General features: G+C 49.7%; 1 protein-coding gene across 2 annotated transcripts in view; it reads left to right on the top strand.

Annotated features, from left to right (window-relative positions):
* MMD2 (monocyte to macrophage differentiation associated 2) overlaps positions 1-18,373 on the top strand; it is a 53,098-nt gene extending 34,725 nt beyond the window's left edge. The window contains exons 3-7 of one of the 2 annotated variants that reach the window (XM_003318284.4): positions 4,054-4,214; positions 8,302-8,376; positions 13,120-13,221; positions 14,417-14,486; positions 16,763-18,373. In XM_003318284.4, the coding sequence (XP_003318332.1) occupies positions 4,054-4,214; positions 8,302-8,376; positions 13,120-13,221; positions 14,417-14,486; positions 16,763-16,966 (612 nt within the window). In that variant the 3' untranslated portion in view covers positions 16,967-18,373. Of the gene's footprint in view, positions 1-4,053; positions 4,611-8,301; positions 8,377-13,119; positions 13,222-14,416; positions 14,487-16,762 lie in introns of both variants that reach the window. The other variant, XM_054655449.2, reaches the window with a different exon arrangement.
* The last annotated feature ends 870 nt before the right edge of the window (positions 18,374-19,243 follow it).

The raw sequence follows: 19,243 nt of genomic DNA, 5'->3' as shown, positions 1-19,243 counted from the left end.
CACCTGGCACAGGGAAGTGCCCAGATAGCGTGTGTGGAGGTGAATTAATTCTCAAACCCCCCGCCCTGACCTGTTAGACCCCGGGGGCTATTGTGTGTTTGGCCTGAGCCCAGGCCTTTAACAATGGGCCACCGGTGTCATAGAAAGGAGTGGCTGGTGCTGATTCGAACTTAGTGTGTGCCTGGACCACACTTGGTTTTGTTGTTGTTGTTGTTATTGTTTTGTTTTTTTTTTTTTTTGAGACGAACTCTTGCTCTGTTCCCCAGGCTGGAGTGCAGTGGTGCTATCTCGGCTCACTGCAAGCTCTGCCTCCTGGATTCATGCCATTCTCCTGCCTCAGCCTCCCGAGTAGCTGGGACTACAGGCACCCGCCACCAAGCCCGGCTAATTTTTTGTATTTTTAGTAGAGACGGGGTTTCACCGTGTTAGCCAGAATGGTCTCGATCTCCTGACCTCGTGATCCACCCGCCTTGGCCTCCCATAGGGCTGGGATTACAGGTGTGAGCCACCGTGCCCAGCCCACACTGGGTTCTAAGTTCGCATTTTCTCAGTCAGTCCCTTTTGAGCAGGTGCTCTGCTGAGCAGAGACTGGTTCTCACTGGCTCATCTCTGAAGCCCCATGCTGTGTGCATCGTAGGGGCTCGGAAAATATTTGAGAATGAACACATGACTCCCTCTTTTGCAAGGGAGGAAACTGAGGCTTGGGTGAGAGAATCTGCCCAAAGCCTCAAGCTAACTCATCGACACAAGTCTACACTGCACCCCAAAAAGTAAAGCTCTAGGAAGAGAAGACCTGCCTTTGAATCCCAGCTCCATCATTTAGTGGCCCTGAGCCTCAGTTTCCTTATCTGTAGAATGGACATCGTAAGAGCCACTCCCAAGGGTGGCTGTGAATGTTGCTGAAGGCACCATGTTGGCACAATGTAGGCACATTGACAAGTGTGTTTCTTTGACAGCACACTCCTGAGGAAAGAGGTGCTGAATTGGCCGGATGCAGTGGCTCACACCTGTAATCCCAGCACTTTGGGTGGCTGAGGCGGGCGGATCACTTGAGGTTGGGAGTTCGAGACCAGCCTGGCCAACATGGCGAAACCCCATCTCTACTAAAAATACAAAAATTAGCCAGGTGTGGTAGTGTGTGCCTGTAATCCCAGCTACTGAGGTGGCTGAGGCAGGAGAATCACTTGAACCCAGGAGGCAGAGGCTGCAGTGAGCCAAGATTGTGCCACTTTACTCCAGTTGAGTGCAGGACAGAATGAGTGAGACTCGTTTACAAAAAAAAAAAAAGTGCTGAATTGATTCTGCCATCATACCTGAGAGAAGCTGTGAGGCTGGGGACAAAAACCTATTTATGATCTCCTCTGACCACTGATGCTATAAACACAAGGCATATTCATAGTCCAGCAGGCTCCAGGAAGTGGGTGACTGAGTCACAGGTACCAGGCCCCTGCTGTTAACTCATTCATTTATTGGATGCTCCCTCAGTTAGCACCTATGAGCACAGGGTGAGGGCAGGGTGATGGGCATGTATCATTTCATTCCTGAGGACATGTCCTGTGCTCACAGGTTTGTGGAATGAATGAATGAGTGAGAGAGGAACTCAATGAATACTAGGCATGGTAGGTGATCGCAAAATAGCACAAACTAGGAGCCAGGCGCAGTGGCATGTGTCTGTGGTCCCAGCTACTCAGGAGGCCAAGGCAAGAGGATCATGTGAACCCAGGATGTCGAGGCTGCAGTGAGCTATGATTGTACCACTGCACTCCAGCCTGGGCAACATAGAGAGATTCCATCACTAAAAAAAAATGTATATATATTTTAAAATAGCACAAAACATAATTGGAGTCTACAGCCTAATGAGAATCATGTCCCCAAATTATGAAGTAGCATGGATAGCTGCTGTTTATTTATTTTTTTAAAAATGGAGTCTTGCTGGGACTACAGGCGTGCGCCATCACGCCTGGCTAATTTTTGTATTTTTAGTAGAGATGGGGTTTCACCCTGTTGACCAGACTGGTCTCAAACTCCTGGCCTCAAGTGATCTACCTGCTTCAGCCTCCCAAAGTGCTGGGATTACAGGCATGAGCCACTGCACCTGGCCAGTTGCTGTTTATTTTTTTAAGATGATGTAATAAGATTGATGAAAGTGATTTCTTTTTTTCTGAGATGGAATCTCGCTCTGTCACCCAGGCTGGAGTATGGTGGCGTGATCTTGGCTCTCTGCAACCTCCGCCTCCTGGGTTGAAGCGATTCTCCTGCCTCAGCCTCCCAGGTAGCTGGAATTACAGACGCATGCCACCATGCCTAGCTAATTTATGTATTTTTAGTAGAGAGGGGGTTTTACCATGTTGGCCAGGCTGGTCTTGAACTCCTGACCTCAGGTGATCCTCCTGGCCTCAGCCTCCCAAAGCGCTGGGATTACAGGTGTGAGCCACCGCACCCGGCCAGAAATGATTTTTTAAAGTTATAATTCCATCCCCTACAGCAAGGCTTCTATCTTCCCTGTTGATGTTCAGTCTGCCATGCGCAGATGGACATGTGGGTGGCTGATGGCCTCTTATTAAGGAGCCATCCCATTCTGGTGCATTGCTGTTGACCTGTCCCCATCCGGCGCCCAGCCTGGCTGTCGGGGAGGCTAGCGGGACACCTCTTTCCTTTGGGACTCACCTGGGCTGATCTTGCAGGCAGATTGCGTTCAGTGAGTCCTGGAGGATGCACACGGTAGGGGCTGAATTCCCACCTGCCTACTTTTTTTTTTTTTTTTTGAGACAGAGTCTTGCTCTGTCGCCCAGGCTGGAGTGCAGTGGTGCGATCTGAGCTCACTGCAATCTCCACCTCCTGGGTTCAAGCAATTCTCCTGCCTCAGCCTCCTGAGTAGCTGGGATTACAGGCGCGCACCACCATGCCTGACTAATTTTTTGTATTTTTCAGTTGAGACGGGGTTTCACCATATTGGCCAGGCTGGTCTCGAACTCCTGACCTCGTGATCTGCCTGCCTCGGACTCCTAAAGTGCTGGGATTACAGGTGTGAGTCACCGCACCTGGCCACCATCCACTATTTAAACCCGTTTACAAGCTGAATGGTACCTGGGCGCCTGTGCTGCTTAGGGCTGGGCTCTTCCTTCAGGGCAGTCCAAGCAGATGAGGTCAGGACATCAGTGGTGATGATGGGTGACATGTGGCACATCATACTTCTCTGTGTGGTGGCCCAGAGAGTGGCTGGGATGTGGTGGGGATGGCCACTCTCTGGGACGTGGTCTTTGACCGTTTCATACATGGACCCCTTTGAGAATTGAATCAAAGATCTAGACCTGCACTGTCCAGGTTGGCAGCCACTGGCCCCACGTGGCTGTTGAAATTGACACCTGAGGCTGGGCATGGTGGCTCACGCCTATAATCCCAGTCCTTTGGAGGCCAAGGTGGGAGGATAGCCTGAGGTCAGGAGTTCAAGACCAGCCTGGGCATTATAGCCAGACCCCACCTCTATAAAAAATATAAAAATTGGCCAGTCGTGGTGGTGTGTGCCTGTAGTCCCAGGTACTTGGGAGGCCAAGGTGGGAGGATCACTTGAGCCCAGGAAGTTGAGGCTGTAGTGAACTGTGATTGCACCACTGCACTCCAGCATGGGGGACAAGACAAGGAAGGAAGGAAGAGAGAAAGGGAGGAAGGGAGGGAGGGAGGGAGGAGAGAGGGAGGAGGGAAGGGGAAGAAAGAAAGAGGAAAGGAAAAGAGGAAGAAAAGAAAAAAAGCAAAGGAAAGGGGAAAGGGGAAAAGGGAAAGGAAAGGAAGGAAAGAAGGGAGGAAGGAAGGAAGGCTGGAAGGAAAGAAGGAAAGGGAAAGGAGAGAGGGAGGGAAGGAAGGAAGGAAGAAAGAAAGGAAATTTACACTTGAATCCCTTAAAGTGAAATAAAATGATTCCGTTCTTCAGTGGCACTGACCACATTTCAAGAGCCGAGTGCTGCCACGTTGGGCAGCTCAGCCGGGGACGGGGCAGGAGGTGTGCTCTGAGCCACCCAGCTGCTGCACCTGTCCCTGCCGTCCCTGCCCCTCCAGTTCTGGATCATCCCCAGCATCCTGGGCAGCTCCAACCTCTACTTCCTGTCGGACGATGACTGGGAGACCATCTCTGCCTGGATCTACGGCCTCGGCCTCTGCGGCCTCTTCGTGGTGTCCACTGTGTTTCACACCATCTCCTGGAAGAAGAGCCACCTCAGGTGCCTCCCGCCCAGAGGGGACCCATGCCGGGTAGGGGGTCGGGGCAGGAGGACCCATGGCAGCCCGGGGGGTGAACCAGGACATCCGGTCTGCCTGGTGACATTCTCCACTGAGCTGGGAGGGGCTGGGCTGGGCGACCCACAGGCTGGCTTTGCAGGAGGCACAAGCCCTGCCTTAAACAGGCTGCAGTTGAGTCTCTTCAGGGCAGACCACCTCGCCCACGGGAGCCTGGTTTGCTCACTTTTTTTGTTGTTGTTTTTTGTTTTTTTTGAGATGGAGTCTCACTCTGTAGCCCAGGCAGGAGTGCAGTGGCGCTATCTCAGCTCATTGCAACCTCTGCCTCCTGGGTTCAAGCAATTCTCCTGCCTCAGCCTCCCGAGTAGCTGGGACTACAGGTATGCACCACCACGTCCAGCTAATTTTTGTATTTTTTTGGGGGGTGGGTAGAGATGGGGTTTCGCCATGTTGGCCAGGCTGGTCTCGAACTCCTGACCTCAGATGGTCCACCCACCTCGGCCTCCCAAAGTGTTGGGATTACAGGTGTGAGCCACTGTGCCTGGCCAACTTGTTTTCTTTTTTGTTTGTTTGTTTGTTTGTTTGTTTGTTTTTTGAGAAAGAGTCTCAATCTGTTGCCCAGGCTGGAGTCCAGTGGTACAGTCTCAGCTCACTGTAGCCTCCACCTCCAGGGCTCAAGCACCTCCTGCCTCAGCTGCCTGAGTAACTGAGACCACAGGTGTGTGTCATCATGCCTGGCTAATTCTTGTATCTTTTTGTAGAGATGGGGTTTCACCATGTTGCCCAGGCTGTTCTCCAACTCATGGGCTCTAGTGATCCACCTGCTTCAGCCTCCCAAAGTGCTGGAGTTTCGGGAATGAGCCTTCACGCCTGACTTGTTTTGCTTGCTTCTGAGAGGACCAAGAGAAAAGCCCTTGCTGGCTGCAGGGTGGTCACGACGGGCCAGCTCCCCTCTGGGCTTCGTTCCAGGCATGCTACAGGCGCCATTCCCTAATCTTTCTAATAATTCTGCAATGCAGGCACTAGAATCCCTGAGTATTACAGTTTTGATTTTTATTTTTTTTTGAGATGGGGTCTCAGTCTGTCACCCAGGCTGGAGTGTGATAACGTCATCTCGGTTCACCGCAGCCTCCACCTCCAGGGCTCAAGCGATCCTCTTATCTCAGCCTCCCGAGTAGCTGGGACTACAGGCATGCACCACCTCATCTAGCTAATTTTATGTATTTCTTGTACAGATGGGGTTTCATCATGTTGCCCAGGCTGGTCTTGAATTCCTGGGCTCAGGCGATCTGCCCTCCTTGGCTTCCCAAAGTGCCAGGATTACAAGTGTGAGCCACTGTGCCTGGCTAGTTTTGATTAAAAAAAAAAAAATTACAGGCCAGGCAAGGTGTCTCATGCCTGTAATCCCAGCATTTTGGGTGGCCGAGGTAGGAGGATCACTTGAGGTCAAGAGTTTGAAACCAGCCTGGCCAACATGGTGAAACCCTGTCTCTACTAAAAATACAAAAATTAGCCAGGCACTGGGGCTGGCACACACCTGTAATCCCAGCTACTCACGGGGCTGAGGCATGAGAATTGCTTGAACCTGGTAGGCGGAGGTTGCAGTGAGTCTAGATAGTGCCACTGTACTCCAGCTAAGGCAACGGAGTGAGAATCTGTTGAAAAAAAAAAAAAGAAAAAGAAAAGAAAAGAAAAAGAAAAGAAACCTTATTTGCTCAAGGTTGCATATCAGCCACATTCAACCCAAGCTGACTCTGGGAATCCAGGCCCCCCATAAAGCTGTATGCCACTCCCTTTAATTTCTAGGAAGACATGCAGTTGAGCCGTGCATACAATCATTAGTCAAATTTGTTCAGGGCTGCACTTTGCTAGACAGAGCCACAGTTTGTACTGGTCAGTGATTGCTTTGTAACCAAGTATCCCAGAGCACTATGGCTTAAAATAACAAGAAACACTTATTCTGTCTCAAATAAGAGTTTGAGAGCTTTAGCTGTGTGGCTCCAGTCTGTGCTGTTTCCTGTAGTCAGAGGCTGGCTGGGGCTGCTGTCATCTGATGGCTTGACTGGGGCTGGAGGCTCTAAGCTCCCTCACTTGGCTGGTGAGCTAGTGCTGGGTTGTAGTGTGGCTGTCTTCACAGCCACATGGGAGCTTGTTTTCCCCAAACTTAGCGACCTAATAGAACAAGGCAGAAGCTGTAATGTCTTTTATGATCTGGCCTCAGGAACCACACACCATCATTTCTGCAATGTCCTATTTGTTCCCTGAGTTTACCTTATCTGTTTTGGGAGGGGAGGGTCCCAGTGTGTGAATACTAGGGGCTTGACTCATTGGTCACCATTGTGGAGGCTGGCACCATTCCAGTCCCATGTATTGAGGGTTATCGCTCACTACACAAGGTGAGGTCATCATAAAAATGGTTGGTGTTTATTTATTTTTATTATTTATCTATTTTTTATTTTTTTTTTGAGACAGAGTTTCACTCTTGTTGCCCAAGCTGGAGTGCAGTGGCATGATCTCGGCTCACTGCAAGCTCCGCCTCCCAGGTTCATGCCATTCTCCTGCTTCATCCTCCCAAGTAGCTGGGACTGCAGGTGCCCACCACCACACCCGGCTAATTTTTTGTATTTTTAGTAGAGACGGGGAATGTTTTGTATTTTTTGTAGAAACGGGGTTTCACCATGTTAGCCAGGCTGGTCTCAAACTCCTGACCTTAGGTGATCCACCCACCTCGGCCTCCCAAAGTGCTGGGATTACAGGCATGAGCCACCATGCCTGGCCAAAACAGCTGGTATTTATTGAGCACTTACTATGTACTGTGCTGGGTATTAGCTAATTTAATCCTCCCCACAGCCCCATGTCAGGTTGCTGGCATCCTCCGTATTTTACAGAGAAGGAAGCTGAGACCTAGATCAAATAGGTAACTTGCTCAAGGTTATGTACTCCTGAAGTGTAGAGCTGGAATTCGAACCCAGGCCTTTTGGCTCCACAGCTTGGATCCGAACCACTAAGCTCTTCTAGCATTAGAATGTCAGCTCCCAGACAGTCTTGAGGGGCACGTAATTTAGTAGTTTTTGCACTTTTTTTTTGAGACAGGATCTAGCTCAGTTGCCCAGACTGGAGTGCAGTGGCACAAACATGGCTCACTGCAGTCTCCACCCCCCAGGGTCAAGAGATCCTCCTGCCTCAGCCTCTGGAGTAGCTAGGACTACAGGCATGCACAATTATGCCTGGCTGATCTTCCTAATTTTTAGTAGAGATGAGGTCTCACTGTGTTGCCCAGGCTGGTTTCCAACTCCTGAGCTCAAGCAATTCTCTTGCCTCAGCCTCCCAACGCTCTGGAATTACAGGTGTGAGCCACTCCATCTGGCCATTTTTGCACTTTGTCCACAGAATTCTTTCCCCATTATAAATCTTTGGAAAAACCCAGTATATAAAGCAGAAATGCACAGTGGCTCTGATTAAAGTAGGGGAGGATGGCCAGGCGCGGTGGCTCACGCTTGTAATCCCAGCACTTTAGGAGACCGAGGCGGGTGGATCACTGGAGTTCAGGAGTTTGAGACCAGTCTGGCCAACATGGCGAAACCCCGTCTCTACTAAAAATACAAAAACTAGCTGGGCATGGTGGCAGGTGCCTGTAATCCCAGCTACTTGGAAGGCTGAGGCAAGAAAATGGCTTGAATCCGGGAAGCGGAGGTTGCAGTGAGCTGAGATCGTGCCACTGCACTCCAGCCTGGGAGACAGAGCAAGACCTTATCTTAAAAAAAAAAAAAAAAAAAAAAGTGGGACGGAGGATGTTCAATCCTTACCTGTAGGGGCGCAAGGCCCTCAGTGGGACCCCCGAGGCAAGGTGTCTCCATGCAGCCCCTAGGGTGATAAGGAGCCTGGTTTGAAGACCACTGCTCTGGTCACTTACAGATGGGGATTCTGAGGGCCAAGGGGTCTTGGCTGGACAGAGGAGCCCAGCCCTGCTAACCTGTAGGCAGGCACGATCAGCCCAGGGCACGGCTCTGGGGGCACTGGCCCTTCCCTGCTGTGCAGGGGCTGTGACTGCCGGCTTCTCTGCCGCCCTAGGATGGTGGAACACTGTCTACACATGTTCGACCGGATGGTCATCTATTTCTTCATAGCGGCTTCCTACGCACCCTGGTGAGTACCATCCCGCCACCCAGCAAACCCTTGGCGGCCTTTCTTTTCATCGTTTGAATTTATTTTTCTATTTGGCTGGGTAATGTGTTGACTTGGCACAAAGGAGTTAGGTTAAAAGCTTCCCGCCACCCTTTTTTCCTTCCTGGAAGCAGCTACTTATATCCACTTTGCTGTGTTATTTTATGCAGAAAATAACTCACTTCTTGAGTTATTTTATGCAGAAAAAGCAAATATATACATTTTTTTTTTTCTGAGAATTCTGAGACAGAATCTCACTCTGTCACCCAGGCTAGAGTGCAGTAGCGAGGTCTTGGCTCACTGCAACCTCCGCCTCCCTGGTTCAAGAGATTCTCCTGCCTCTGCCTCCCGAGTAGCTGGGATTACAGGCATGCGCCACCACGCCCAGCTAATTTTTGTATTTTTAGTAGAGATGGGGTTTCACCATGTTGGCCAGGCTGCTCTCGAACTCCTAACCTCCAGTGATCTGCCCGCCTCAGCCTCCCAAAGTGTTTGGATTACAGGTGTGAGCCACCGTGCCCATCCAGAAAAGCAAATATTAATATGTACATATGTATGCATATGTGTCTACATATATACACATATATAAATATGTGTAATAGACATAGACGTATGCATACACATGCATATACATACATATATACTTATATTTATATTTACTTAATATTTAATTTATTTAATATAGCTTTTAAATTTTTAATTTTTTTTTTAAGAGACAGGGTCTTGATCTGTTGCCTGTGCTGGAGTGCAGTGTTGTGATCATAGCTCACTGCAGCCTCCAACTCCTGGGCTCAAGTGATCCTCCCGCCTCAGCCTCCCAAGTAGCTGGGACTGCAGGTGCAAGCCACCATGCTTGGCTAATATTTTTATTTTTGTAGAGATGGGTCTCAGTATGTAGCCCAGGCTGGTCTTGAAATCCTGGCCTCAAGCCATCCTCCCGCCTCAGCCTCCCAAACTGTTGGGAGTACAGGCGTGAGCCATTGCAATGGCCACATTTTATAAGTATATATTTATTTTGTTTTTATTTTTTGTTTTGTTTTGTTTATGTTTTTGAGATGGAGTCTTGTTCTGTTGCCCAGGCTGGAGTGCAGTGGCATGATCTCGGCTCACTGCAACCTCCACCTCATGGGTTTGAATGATTCTCCTGCCTCAGCCCCCTGAGTAGCTAGGACTACAGGCACATGCCACCATACCCTGCTAATTTTTGTATTTTTAGTAGAGATGTGGTTTCACCATGTTGGCCAGGGTGGTCTGAAACTCCTGACCTCAGGTGATCTGCCTGCCTCGGCCTCCCACAGTGATGAGATTACAGGTGTGAGCCACCGCGCCCGGCCTGAGTTTCTCTTCTTTACCTTTACCCCTGGTTGTGATTGACTGGGCACTGCCCTGTGTCAGGCCCTGTGCTGGTATCTGAGGGTATTGTCACAAACAAAACCCCCAGCTCCCTCTCTTTGTTGGGGACAAAAACAAACAAACCGAAAACCAAATAAATATTGAAGGTTTTACATAATCAGGGAGAATACATTTTCAAAAAGTCTAAATTACAGCAATCAGAGAGAAGCTGATGGAAATGAAAGAGACAAATTCTGCAGGCATTGAGACTGAAAAAGTAAATTATTTGCAATGTGAAAAAAAACAAGCTGGCTTCTGAATGTGGCCACAGCACCATTTAATGCTGACACACAGTGGAGACACTTCTAATAATTTCCCAGAGATAAACTTCAGAATAAACTATCAAATGGGGTTGTCATGCAGACATAAAAACAATAGGCACCATGGTCACGCATGAAAGAAGTCCAAGAATACCATAACCATGAGGAGTTTTTGAAAGAAACTAGTTTGTGATGGCATGTGCCTGTGCTCCCAGCTACTCAGGAGGCTGAGACAGGAGGATCGCTTGAGCCCAGGAAGTCGAGGCTGTAGTGAGTTATGATTGTGCCACTGCACTCCAGCCTGGGAGAGTGACACCCTGTCTCTAAAAAAACAAACAAGAAACTGAAACATGTAATTTAAAAAATCCACCTGCCAGGCGCAGTGGCTAACGCCTGTAATCCCAGCACTTTGGGAGGCTGTGGTGGGCGGATCATGAGGTCAGGAGATCGAGACCATCCTGGCTAACACGGTGAAACCCCGTCTCTACTAAAAATACAAAAAATTAGCCGGGTGTGGTGGCAGGCACCTGTGGTCCCAACTACTCGGGAGGCTAAGGCAGAAGAATGGCTTGAAAAAAAAAATCCACTTTTTTTTTTTTTTTTTTTGCCGAGATAGAGTTTCGTTCTTGTTGCCCAGGCTGGAACGCAATGGCATGATCTTGGCTCAGTGCAAACCCTGCCTCCCGGGTTCAAGCAATTCTCCTGCCTGAGCCTCCCAAATAGCTGGAATTATAGGCTTCCGCCGCCACTCCCAACTAATTTTTGTATTTTTAGTGGAGATGGGGTTTCACCATTTGGGCCAGGCTGGTCTTGAACTCCTGACCACAGGTGGATCCACCTGCCTCGGCCTCCCAAAGTGCTGGGATTACAGGCGTGAGACACTGCGCCCGGCAGAAAATCCAGTTTTCTTGTGCTTTACATAATTTATCTTAACTTCAGAGTCCAAGTGAATTTTATGGTGAAGAAACATTTGTTTGAAGTTCAGCAAAATTTGTAAGTGTCCATTTTCTTCTTTTGAAGTCAAGTTAAAATTAAATGTAATACTTTTAATTAAAAAAGATGTGTATAACTTTAATTCTCACCCTTTCTCCTTTCCCTTCATCCCGTCCTATCCTTCTACCCAGTGGCCTATTTTCGGGTCTACTTGGAAGGATATCTAGAATGATGTTCACTGATGGTTATTTTGGGTAATGAGATGGGTTATTATTTTTTACTCTTAAACTTTTCGGTGTTACTTAAATTCTTTACAATGACAGACTCCAAGCAGGTCACTTTTTTTGGCAGAAGTTTTACATAACACATTCTCATTTCAGAAATTCATTCCAGGCCAGGCGCGTGGCTCACGCCTGTAATCCCAGCACTTTGGCAGGCCGAGGAGGGCAGATCACCTGAGGTCAGGAGTTTGAGACCAGCCTAGCCAACATGGTGAAACCCCATCTCTACTACAAATACAAAAATTAGCCAGGCGTGGTGGTGCGCCTGTAATCCCAGCTACCCGGGAGGCTGAGGCAGGAGAATCACTTGAACCCGGGAGGCGAAGGGTGCAGTGAGCTGAGATTGCCTCACTGCACTTTAGCCTGGGTGACAGAGCGAGAATCCATATCAAAAAACAAACAAAAAAAGAAATTCATTCCAGAAAAAACTTAAAGGACCCTCTTCCTCAGTCATCACCACCACTGTTAACTACACCTTTCCAGACAAAACCACTTGGGAAGAGGTTCAGATCTTTTTTTTCTGTGCATTGACCGTTATCCCTTTTTTTTTTTTTTTTTTTGAGACGGAGTCTTGCTCTGTTGCCCAGGCTGGAGTGCAGTGGCACGATCTCGGCTCACTACAAGCTCTGCCTCCCGGGTTCACGCCATTCTCCTGCCTCAGCCTCCTGAGTAGCTGGGACTACAGGCGCCCGACACCACGCCTGGCTAATTTTGTTTTTGTATTTTTAGTAGAGACAGGGTTTCACCATGTTAGCCAGGATGGTCTCAATCTCCTGACCGCGTGATCTGCCCGCCTCAGCCTCCCAAAGTGCGGGGATTACAGGCGTGAGCCACCGCGCCCGGCCAACAGTTATCTCTTTATACATACACACAATATTGTCATCTTATTCTTCTTGGTTCATACCCTCCACCCTCCTGAACACCTCACAATATAGCTTAGAGATCTATCTATGTTGGTAAAAACAGATCTTCTTCCTATTTTTCATTTTTTAATTATTATTATTTTTAATTTTTTTGAGACAGGGTCTTACTCTGTTGCCCAGGCTGGAGTGCAGTGCTGGGATCATGGCTCACTGCAGCTTCCACCTCCCAGACTTAAGCGATCCTCCCACCCCAGCTTCTCAAGTAGCAAGACCCTGTCTCTTAAAATAATTATTAACAAAGGATTGGAGGCCGGGCACGGTGGCTCAGGCCTGTAATCCCAGCACTTTGGGAGGCCAAGGTGGGTGGATCACCTGAGGTCAGGAGTTCGCGACCAGCTTGGCCAACATGGAGAAACCCCATCTTTACTAAAAATACAAAATTAGCCAGGCATGGTGGCACATGCCTGTAATCCCAGCTACTCAGGAGGCTGAGGCAGGAGAATCGCTTGAACCCGGGTGGCGGAGGTTGCAGTGAGCCGAGATTGTGCCACTACACTCCAGCCTGGGGCACAGAGAGAGACTGCATTTCAATAAAATAAAATAAAATAAATAAAATAAAATAAAATAAATAAAATAAAATAAAACAAAACAGCATTGCCTTGGTTAGCTGCCGGAACTGCGGTGACAGAGAATGCACAATCGCCCCCAAACAGGCTTTACTTGTTCATAATCCCACCAGTTTGAGGTGCTACTTACCTTTTCTTCTAGATATTATCAATTTTGCTAATTTTCCTCTAATCATTGCTTGCTGTTTCAAGTTATCTAGCACCCTTTCTGCCTGTTCACCCGTCTTCCTGTGAGCACCCATGTCCCAGCCATGGAGTCACAGGTGACAGGACTTCCCTGGGGTCCATTTCCTGTGACAGGCCAGTCCTCGAGGGCCGGGGTCCTGGTGGGCCCCCCTCAGGGCCATGGCCTTGGCTCTTTCTCTCCCAGGCTGAACCTTCGGGAGCTGGGCCCCTGGGCCTCCCACATGCGCTGGCTGGTCTGGATTATGGCTTCCGTGGGCACCATCTATGTCTTCTTCTTCCACGAGCGGTAAGCCAGGCCTGGGGGCTTCAGGGAGGCGGGATTCCCTTACATGCTCCGGCCTCCCCAGCACTCCTGGGCTGCCGAGAGTCCAGGATGATCTCATAATCATGAGAGCACAGCTCTGGCTGTCACGTCATTCAGGCTCATGGGTGGCCACCAGGTCTTGCAGACCCTAGGGTCAACTTGAAGTTGTCAAAAAGACATCATAGGTGGCCAGGCATGGTGGCTCACGTCTGTAATCCCAGCACTTTGGGAGGCCGAGTGATCCACGAGGAAGGCAGATCACTTGAGGTCAGGAGTTCAAGACCAGCCTGGCCAACATGATGAAACCCTGTCTCTATTAAAAATACAAAAATTAGCTGGGTGTCATGATGGGCGCCTGTAATCCCAACTACTTGGGAGGCTGAGGCAGGAGAATGGTTTGAACCCGGGTGGTGGAGGTTGCAGCAAGCCGAGAGCGTGCCACTGCACTCCAGCCTGGGCGACAGAGCGAGACTCTGTCTCAAAAACAAACAACAACCAAAAAACATAGGTTCCTAGCCCCATTGGACCGGGGTGGGTGGGGGGAGGCGGGGGTGGTCACATGCCACCTGCCCTACCTAAATTATTAGCAGATGAAGGGGAGAGGTCTTGAGAGAGCCACACTCTCTGTATTCCCATTCTGTCGAGTGATGGGGATGGAAATAATTCAGTGGGGAAAGAAACAGGACGATACAAGCAAAAGAACATAACAGACTTCCTGTAGTCTCAGAGCCCAGGAACCTCTGGAAGTCATTTAGTCCAGGGACAGCAAAGAGGCTTCAGCTGCTGCAGCAACCCAGCTCAATTGGAAGTGGCTGCTTGGGCCTTGTGGGAAGAGATGCTGGGATCGAATAGTGATGTCTGCCATGGGCTGAGCATCGGAAGTGCCCATGTGTGTGCTATGCCCAATGTTTGTAATCCCTGCTCTGGCACCAGCATGCATTTTACAGATGTGGAAAGTGAGTCTTAGGGAGGGAAAGTGCCCAAGGTCACATAACTGCCAGCACCTGTTGGATGTAGCTGGGTGAAATCTGAGCCAAGCCGTGCTGGACAGAGAAAGCGTCCTTTCTTCTCACTGTTCTGGCCAGAGTGTTCCCTCTTCCCCAAGAACAGGGAGCTGTGTGCAGTTTCTTCGTGGGGAGGCATGTCCTAAGGCCGGCACGGCTTGTCTTCCTGCCAGGTACAAGCTTGTGGAGCTTCTCTGCTATGTCGTAATGGGCTTCTTTCCCGCCCTGGTCATCCTCTCCATGGTAAGTGCTGCCAGCCCTGCATAGATGGGTCCCTGCAAGAGACCAAGAGTGTCCGAGCTGGACCTGGCTGTTGAGATTGTCACAAACCCTCTCCTTTGGCAGGCGGGGAAACTGAGGCCTGGCATGACTTGTCTAAAGAGGCAGTAGGCCAGGTATCAGTGGCTCATGCCTATAATCCAGTCCTTTGGGAGGCTGAGGTGGGAGGATAATTTGAGTCCAGGGGTTTGAGACCAGCCTGGGCAACATAGCAAGACCCATCTCTAAAAAAAAAAAATTAGCCAGATGTGGTACACACCTATAGTCTCAGCTACTCTGGAGGCTGAGGCAGGAGAATGTCTTGAACCTGGGATGCAGAGGTTGTAGTGAGCCGAGATTGCAGCACTGCACTCCAGCCTGGGCTACAACAGTGAAACTCTGTTTCAAAAAAACAATTTTTTTTTTTTTTTTATAGAGGCAGGATCTCCCTGTGCTGCCTAGGATGGTCTTGAATTCCTGGTCTGGTGAGGGCTTGGCAGGTTCTTCTTGCTTAATTCCCTCCTATTCTATGAGTGTTTCTTTTTTTTAGAGATGGGGTCTCACTATGTTGCCCAGGCTGGTCTCGATCTCCTGGGCTTAAGCCCACCTTGGCCTTCCAAAGTGCTGGGATTACAGGCATGAGCTACCGTGCCCTGCGGAGAGTTTCTTTCACTAAGAACAACTCGTGTTAATAGTACTCACATCTGGGGGCCAGGACTACTACTTTTTTCTTACCATGTTTTTTTTCTCTAAATATTTTTTGCCATGAAGCAAAAACAAAAATTATTTTCTCTACTTTTTTTTGTTTGCCATGCCATTACTTTAAAAAACTGTGGTAAAATATTCAGTTCAGTGGCAGTAAGCACACTCACATTGTCGTGCGTCCATCACCACCATCCATCTCAAGAACTTTTTGCATCTCTGCAAACTATAACTCTGTCCTGTCCTCATTTTTTTTTTTTTTTTGAGATGGAGTCTCACTCTGTCGCCCAGCGTGGAATGCAGTGGCACGATCTCGGCTTACTGCAACCTCCAACTCCCAGGTTCAAGTGATTCTCGTGCCTTGGCCTCCTGAGTAGCTGGGATTATAGGCGCGTGCCACCACTCTCGGCTAATTGTTGTATTTTTAGTAGAGATGGGGTTTCACTGTGTTGGCCAGGCTGGTCTCGAACTCCTGACCTCGTGATCCGCCCTCCTTAGCCTCCAAAGTGCTGGGATTATAGGCGTGAGCCACCGTGCCCGGCCTTGAGCTCATTTCGTTTATCCATTCATTCCTTGGCTGACCCCTGGGTTGCCTCCACCTTTTGCTGTTGTGATTATACTGCTATGAACAAGGGTGTGCAAGTATTTGTCAAGACCCTGCTTTCAATTCTTTGGGTATATACCCAGATGTATTACATTTTTACAAAAGATAAGCTATAGGCCAGGCGCAGTGGCTTCCGCCTATAATCCCAGCACTTTTGGGAGGCCAAGGTGGGCAGGTCACCTCAGGTCAGGAGTTGGAGACCAGCCTGGCCAACGTGGTGAAACCCGATCTCTACTAAAAATACAAAAATTAGCCGGGCATGGTGGTGCATGCCTGTAGTCCCAGCTACTCGGGAGGCTGAGGCAGGAGAATTGGTTGAACCCAGGAGGTGGAGGTTGCAGTGAGCTGAGATCTTGCTACTGCACTCTAGCCTGGGCAAAAGAGCAACTGTGTCTCAAAAAAAAAAAAAAAAACAGATAAGATAAGTTATAAAAATATTATTTGAGGCCGAGTGTGGTGGCTCACACCTGTAATGCCATCACTTTGGGAAGCCGAGGTGGGAGAAGCACTGGAGACCAGGAGTTTGAGACCAGCCTGGGCAATATAGTGAGATGCCCCCATCTCCAAAAATAAAATAAAATTAGCCAGGCATGGTTGTGCCATGGGATATCTGTAGTCCCAGCTACTGGGGAGGCTGAGGCAGGAGGATCATCCCAGGAGTTGGAGTCTACAGTGAGCTACGCTTGTGCCACTGCACTCCCGCTGGGGCAACAGACCAAGACCCTGTCAAAAGAAAAAAAATTGGTGAAGTTTTAATAGAAATGAGAATGTCTATCATCTGAGAACTAGTCTGGGGAGAATTGCTGGTATGTCAGTGTTGAGGCTTCTCACCTGGGAGTCTGGGCTGGTTTGCCATCTGCATGTCTTTTGGTTTTGGGTGGTGGGGACTGGCTGGTGCTTTCAGCCACACTGACTGCCCCTCTGACCTGTGCCCCACCCTTGTCCTTGCCGACAGCCCAACACCGAGGGCATCTGGGAGCTGGTGACCGGAGGGGTCTTCTACTGCCTGGGCATGGTCTTCTTCAAGAGTGACGGGAGGATCCCCTTTGCCCACGCCATCTGGCATCTCTTTGTAGCATTTGGTGCTGGTACCCACTACTATGCCATCTGGAGGTACCTCTATCTGCCCAGCACCCTGCAGACCAAGGTGTCCAAATGAGGTGACCCAGACTCGAGAGGTCGTTTGGGCTTTAGGAGTGGAGCACGTTTCTGCGAACGTTAACCCAGAGCACAGCGCCAAGGCCTGTCTTCCCTTTATTGGGTAGAGTTCTTGATGGCTCCAAGGTGACTTCGGGTGACAGCCAGATCGTCCCTCGAGTCCCCAGCGAGAAAGAAAGCATTTAGCCATTCTTACAGAGGAGAAATTAACCCTGTAATGTGTTTCTATTTTAGATGAGTGTTTCCTAATACAAGCAACATTAACATCTTCAGAAAAGGAAGCAGGCATGGTCCTGGAAAATTGGGGAATGACGGGCCAATCTGGGTTTCCTAAGGTCCTGAGGAATCTGGCAAAGAGTCCTGTGGGTTGTTTATACCTGGGTGGCCAGGGCCTCCCTCTCTGTTACCAAAGTCCAGGCTGGCGTATTGTCTCTGGTTCAGGGAAAGGGGACAGCCCAGCTTGGAGATGAGGGATGGTGAATGGCTGTGACCATGGCAGACATCACCAGTCAAGTGCAGTACATGGGTGATGTCAGAATTCTTCCCAGCACAGTGTTCTGGGCAGCCAGTACCAATCAATTTGGCACTCATGATGGGACCTCTTTGCCCTTCCTGTCTGGTGTGCTCTGAAATGGGATAATGGCCAGAGTAGCTGAAAATCTCCAAATGGGCATTTGCATGCCTATCTCCTCATCTCCCCCTCCCTTTTGGGAAACTCCTGGAGTAGGCAGTTTGGGGGCAGTAGAGGGAAACTGAGGCACACACCCATGCAGCCCCTGATGTTCTGTTCCACCGTAGTTGGTTCTCAGTAGAGTTGGGAATGAGGATGCTGTTACTTGGCCATTTCTTCCCATCTCCAAAAATCCAGAGACATTACGAGAGCTATTCATTCATAAGATGGGGCAAACAGCCCCCAGGCACTTGCTCCCTGCTCCATACTTAAGGTTTGTGATGCCAACATTTGGATTCTCTCTTGGTGCCAATCAGTGGCTGTTAGAGGCTACTCAGGTGTACCCCAAACGGAAGGCACATGGATCTGGGGAGACTGTTCCAGGTCCTCCCAACCTCTGAAGTGCTCAGTAGCCCAACAACAAGGCTGCTGGGGGCCTGTTCTTCAGCCCCCTTCAGGGCAGAGCCAGCCTCTCTGTCCAGTGCTGCCTGGACATTTACTGGGGAGGTGAGTAGCAGGCCGAGCTCCAGGATCTGAATTGGAATCTCAGATTCTCTGGATAAAGAATCTGTCTCAAGTCAGGAGGTCCTCATTCTGCGACTCCCAACCAGGGTGGAGTGGGCACAGACAGGATGCCTTATGCTTATCTCTAGCACATTCCAGGGAGTTCCAGGGTTCCTGCACCTGGAATCCAGTGTGTCCAAGCCAGTATTAAATTATCTCAACACATTCCACAGACCAGACTGCCTCCGTGCTGGGAGATGCTGTGTGGATAGCTTTTGTCCTCCTGCCCGTGTGTGTGCGTGTATATGTGCGTGTGTGTGCGTGTATATGTGCGTGTGTGTGCACACGTGTGTCTACACAGGCACTCCTAATGCCTGGAAGCTGTCTTCGGTAAGCCTGACCTGTGGAGCTCACCAAATATTTCCCACCAGCTGGGGTCAGGGCTGGAGGTCAGTGGGGAAACTTTTGCAGGGGAGGGCTGGTTGGAGAGAGACTCGTTCCCAAATGGGGACAGAGACACTGAAAACTTGACCTCTGCCTGGGCCTGGGGCTGGGAGAGGGGGTTCTGAAGGTTCTGGGGTGTTGTTTAGGAGACCTCCCAAGGCGTGGCACCATGCCAGGCCAAGATAAAATCCTGTGATCACGATGCTGACGGACACCAAAGCACCTTCCTGGGACCAGTGACTTGGGACTACTCCTTCTTCCTTGCTTCCTTCTTTCCTCCTCCTCTTCCTCCTTCCCTCCCTCCTTTCCTCCCCTTCCTCCCATTCCTCTCCTTCTTCGCTTTCTTCCCCTTCCTCCCCTCCTCCTCTTCCCCTTCCTCTTCCTCCTTCTCCTCCTCCTCTTCTTCTTCTCATTGCTGCTTCTTCTTCCTCTTCCTCTTCCTCCTCCTCCTCGTCCTCTTCTCCTCCTTCTCCTTCTTCTTCTTTTCTTCTAAGATACTTTGACTTCTTTTCCTATTTGGATGACTTGGGACTTCTTTAGTGGCCCCATAGCAGCTGCTGACTCCTCAGTCTGACACCTGCACCTCCCGTGCCCCCTCCTCCTGGGCATCTGGGCTTGCATTTCCCCAGGACAGCCTGCTCCTTCATGCCCCTGGATTCT

The sequence above is a fragment of the Pan troglodytes genome, chromosome 6, assembly GCF_028858775.2.
Source record: "Pan troglodytes isolate AG18354 chromosome 6, NHGRI_mPanTro3-v2.0_pri, whole genome shotgun sequence".
NCBI lineage: Eukaryota > Metazoa > Chordata > Mammalia > Primates > Hominidae > Pan > Pan troglodytes.
Note: the sequence above shows the minus strand (reverse complement) of the source record. Positions and strands in the feature narration are given on the sequence as shown.